The sequence below is a fragment of the Trichinella spiralis genome, assembly GCF_000181795.1.
Source record: "Trichinella spiralis strain ISS 195 chromosome Unknown Scfld5, whole genome shotgun sequence".
NCBI lineage: Eukaryota > Metazoa > Nematoda > Enoplea > Trichinellida > Trichinellidae > Trichinella > Trichinella spiralis.
Genome location: NW_003526944.1, coordinates 4,286,801 through 4,291,642, shown reverse-complemented (window position 1 = coordinate 4,291,642; position 4,842 = coordinate 4,286,801). Strand labels below are relative to the sequence as shown.

The window sequence follows — 4,842 nt, the reverse complement described above, 5'->3', positions numbered from 1 at the left end:
GGCTTTCAAAGATCGCCTGCGGCACTGTTCCATTGACAACGAATTATCCGTCTGCATGTTTTCGTTGTGTGGCACATTCGGTATTTGACGCCTAGCACCGTTTGAATGGCGCCGACTGGCACCACTGTTGAGCAAGCTCTCATAAGCGGATGTCCGTCCCAAATTATCCACATCCGTTTTATCCGACGATAAACTTTCAACATCGATTGAACGAATACGCAATCCTTCATCATCATCATCATCATCTTCTTCTTCTTCTGTAGTCGAGAGACGTGATAAAGCTTGGTCAATGTTGGTATCATTTGAATTCGACAAACAGTGATTTTGCTCTGCAACCGATTTCTCGTCCTTTTCTACTGATTTTTCAGTCGACTGTATTGTTTTTCCATTTGTGAAGAAATTGCTCTTCTGGACACTGTTTAATTGAATTGCTGCATCCAAATCCACATTGGCTACAGCAGAGCCACCGTTGGATTCAGAAATCATCATCTTCGACTGGCAGACATTCCTCTCTACCGAAGCAAAATATTGGCTTTTCAAAGCCTACAGAACAAAATTCAAAAGTGCAAAAAAACGTTTTCATATTTTGTAAATCAACCTGAACAGCAGTCGGCCTGCGTTGTGGATTCCAAAACAGAAGCTGCTTAAGCAATACAATTGCACTGCTTTTCGCATTGATAATGATCGTTTCCAACGGAATCGGCACGCACTGGGGAAATCGAAAATTCATCATCGATGCCAACTGGTATCCTTCGGGCCATTCTTCCTGAAATTAAATAAAAAAATAAGTCCAAAATAAAATTAACCAATCAAAACCAATTCCCACTGCGTGTAGAACAATTTACCCGGCTAGGTGTCCCGATGATGGCGCATATTTTGAAAATTTCATCTATTTCCGAACTACCGGGAAACAATGGTCGTAAAAGAAACAGTTCTGCCATGATGCAGCCAACTGCCCAAAGATCAATCGGTGAACTGTAATTACGGCAGCGTAGTAGAACTTCCGGAGCTCGATACCTTTGAAAATATGTAAAATTCCAAATTTTATAATTCAAAAATAAAAGCAAACTATTCCAAAAGAAAAATCGAGGAAAAAATAACAATTTTACCAGCGTGTAGATACGTAATCTGTGTAAGGTGGCATTGAACGAACTTCTCGAGCAAGACCAAAGTCAGCAATTTTCACAAGCTCAGGGCCAATGCAAAGAACATTTTCAGGTTTCATATCACGATGAAAAAACCCTACACAGAAAAAAAATATGAAATTTATTTATTATAAATTTCATCTTTCAAATTACCGTGTTTGTGGATGTACGCCAAGCCGTTCAATATTTGCGCAATGATGTTGCATATTACCGAATGCGGAAATGGACTATCCCTGATAATTTACATCTATATTACAGTGCTTTTTGAAAAAAATATAACTTTCTATTGTTACCTTCGTTTCATCATTTCATACAAATTTTCTTTCATGTATTCAAAAATGAAATAAAGAGTATCATTCTCCCGGATCACTTCTTTCAATTTCACCACGTTGATGTGATTCATCTTTTTTCAATGACTGAAATTATTATGAATCATAAATTAAATAAAAATTAATTAGTTCCGAAAAAAAGGTCATTCATATCATAAAATATTGTTGTGCGTTTACTGCAATTCTAAAAACCACAATTTAAATAAAATATTCACCTTTCCTTTCCGCAATCCCCATCGCTTTTTTTCGCGGGGAATAATACTTTTTTTTTTCTTTCTGCAAATAAAATTTCCAACCAATCCTTTTGTCTTTCCAATATTACCCTACTGGGGAAAAAATATATTTCCCCAAAAAGCATTTACATTTAATTTATATACCGTAGAGGAAAAAATATTTACAAAGGTCCAACAATAACTAACTTGGGCGCCAATATTTTGAGAAAACGATACATGACAAATTTTTGCAAAAGGGAAAAGGTTTCAACTTTCGTTCATGCTTATTCTATTTAGCAGTAAAATTTCTCAATTCACTCTACTGAAAAGACTGCAGCTAATTAAGTGCAGAAGAAAAAAAATTCCAATCTTCACTTACTTTAGCTTCATAAATTGCCAAATTTAGGATAAAAAATTGAATTGAAAAAAATTACTTTATTCCATTCTTCACATAACTCTACTAATCACCTTAATATAGCCGTGAATTTTTCACTTTAAGCTTTATAAGATGTTAGTAATTTTTTAAAATACTGCTTTTAAAGTATTCAACGAATGTTCCTGGCTGATTGCAGCAATTTCGACTACCTTTTCATCTACTTTTTTCCATTCCATTTAACGCCATTATGCTTACCGATTATATACATACATTATACATATATATATATATATATATTTAGATATTTAATAAATAAAAAAAGAGGTTGAAGAAAAAAAGGCGGAAAAGCAAAATTTTACCAGAGACTGAATTGCATCATTGAAAAAGAAAATACAATTCCTGAGAAAGTACCACAACTACAGCGTAAATAATTATTTAAAAAAATCGATTACTTAATGAAGCAAATATATAATATAAAATAGCTTTCTCTTTACTAGACTTCAAATTTCTCTATTCCGTATTCAAAAATAAATGGAAATACATAACTTAAAAATATAAAATAGAAAAAATAAAAAGGAAAATTAACTAAAAAAAATTAAAAAACTTTAGATAAATTGTAAACTGATCAATAACATTGATCATTATTATTAATTGATTAATTTACAAGAAAATCGTTTTTAAATGATATTTCAAGAATTAAAGTGAGTGTTGCGAGAAAAAATGTTGAAAAATTCCAAAAATTAGCATAATATATGAAGCGCGAAATATAAATAAATAAAATATTAACTTTTTGATGGCGACTTTTTCATTGGAACTTAGCCGTTTAGCTAACCAAACTTCACCAAAAGTCCCATCGCCAATTTCTTTCAACAGCCGGTAGCGATTGGCCAGTATCGATCCGTTCATAATAATTGAGCAACTTTTGTACAATGAGCAGCCGCTAATTTGCCATTCCAAAAATAACGCCACTGCAGATTACAAATTCAAAACTGAAAAAAACAAACAAACGACAAAAAATTATCCTCAACACACACACACACACGATCTAAATAACGATAATTCGTGATCGTCAACTTTTCTACAGTAAGCATACCTGACATGCAACGTGACAAAGTGGCGTGTTGAAATAAGAGAGAAACATTTTTGCAAACAACTCGAACTCGGATGCAAGCAAACACAGCTTGCCGGCAACGTTGGAACAACCATGGGAACGAGATTCAATCCGCTGACGTCGTTCCCATGGCTACCAGCCGCGCAATGAACGCTAATGCACCACCGCCCGCCGTTAACCGGCGTAAAGTACCAGTCAACGATGGCAAAATACCCAAATTAAATCCAAAATTTTCGCTGAATACATATCAGATTTTTTTTAAATCATAAAATAAACAAAATAAAAACTTGTTGTACTTTTACTTATTTATAGTGAATTATAAAATACGGATCATACTGTAAAAAATTATGACCACAGAGCAAAATATTGTTAGAGTTGAAAAAAGACTGAAGATGGAAAAATGCATTCGACAAGTCCACAATATTGGCATTATAAAATCGTTAGAATTCATTGCAATGCATTCAGATGAACGCTGAATCGGTTCAATTGCCATGTTGAATGTTGTTTTCAACAGCTTACGCAAAAACTGCTGATATACCGGATATCAACACCATTTATTAGAATGATCCTTTCCTCCTCAACCATAAGTGACACTTACAAAAATGGATTCCAGCTCGATGCATCCTTTTGAGATGGATGTTTCTCCTAGAAAACAAACAAAAGTTCAATGCAAGCTGTGGGAAAAGAAATTGTGCTGCTTAATTCTGACGAACAATTTAAAAACAAAAATTCTTACAGATTGCTGCATTATTGTTGAAGCAGGACTGCCTAGCTGGCCGCTGAAATGTTGTGCGTTTACATTCGCTGCCTGCATATTTGCGGCAAACAACGTGCTACTACCGCTTCCGCCTTGCATGCTTTTGCTCAAATTATCCTCGCTAGATTGATTAGTAAAAAAAGGATTCCAAGGAACAGAGGCCAAAGTAGTCAAATTGCTGAAAGGATCTACATTAGTCTGTGCAGACGAAAAGCTTGCAGCCGGCTGAGAACCGAAGAAAGAATGTGCATGCATGCCTGCAAAAAACAACTATTACTAATAATAAACTCATATCATCAACTAATAATTGTACCTTTCATGCCAGTATTTACTGTCGAATACGTTGGCTGTGATGAATTATAACCAGAGAATGTATTCGCACCTTAATGTCCAAAAATATTTATCTGCATGTAAAAAACAAAAAGTTCTGAAACATACCATTCGCTAAATTTCCAGTCGATTGAGTCATCTTAGCTAAATTTGCATCAACGCGAAACAACTCGTCCAATTCAGCTAAAGCGGAATATTTATCTGCCGATGTCACCGATTTCTCACAATTTATGTTCACTGGAAGCGTTGTAGATTTCGTCATGCCACCTGATTTCAAATTTAATCTTTATGATGCGACTGAGTTTGCTTTAAAATCATTTATGTATCACCTTTTCAAATCGGATGCGAGATTTCCCGAAGCAGCTTCCAACGGCACTAACAACGAATTTCTGACTTTCAAAACTCGCAAAATTTGCAAAATTCATTTTATCCGCCGCTATCACCATTTCTACAGGAGCAAATACACTTTCAAATAAAAATTTAATTCATCCAAATACAGCAACAAAAATACCAGAAGGGGCACTGGCAAATGGATCAGCATCAAAGTCCGCCAATAATTTATTGTTTGTCTAAAATTAAAAT

At 34.6% G+C, this 4,842-nt stretch overlaps 2 protein-coding genes across 2 annotated transcripts; both read right to left on the bottom strand.

Moving 5' to 3' along the window:
- Positions 1-75: 75 nt before the first annotated feature.
- On the bottom strand, positions 76-1,449 carry Tsp_08456a (serine/threonine-protein kinase MAK; the record flags this gene model as incomplete). Its single annotated transcript, XM_003375416.1, has 6 exons — positions 1,439-1,449; positions 1,299-1,378; positions 1,110-1,242; positions 846-1,017; positions 599-766; positions 76-543 (listed from the first exon to the last, which is right to left on the bottom strand). Coding segments are annotated over exons 1-6 (1,032 nt in total), but the record flags the coding sequence as incomplete, so codon positions are not given.
- Positions 1,450-3,767: 2,318 nt separating this feature from the next.
- Positions 3,768-4,706, bottom strand: Tsp_08455 (hypothetical protein). The gene is made up of 5 exons (XM_003375415.1): positions 4,664-4,706; positions 4,369-4,527; positions 4,244-4,312; positions 3,910-4,187; positions 3,768-3,818 (listed from the first exon to the last, which is right to left on the bottom strand). The coding sequence occupies exons 1-5, from the start codon at positions 4,704-4,706 to the stop codon at positions 3,768-3,770; spliced, it is 600 nt and encodes a 199-aa protein (XP_003375463.1).
- Positions 4,707-4,842: the final 136 nt, after the last annotated feature.

Excerpts from the sequence above, each read along its gene's own strand:
- Tsp_08455 (XM_003375415.1), bottom strand. The coding sequence starts at position 4,706 with ATGGTGATAGCGGCGGATAAAATGAATTTTGCAAATTTTGCGA. Across the intron at positions 4,313-4,368 it reads GACTGGAAATTTAGCGAATG|GTGCGAATACATTCTCTGGT; the intron begins GTATGTTTCAGA and ends TTGGACATTAAG. Across the intron at positions 3,819-3,909 it reads CAACAATAATGCAGCAATCT|GAGAAACATCCATCTCAAAA; the intron begins GTAAGAATTTTT and ends TTTGTTTTCTAG.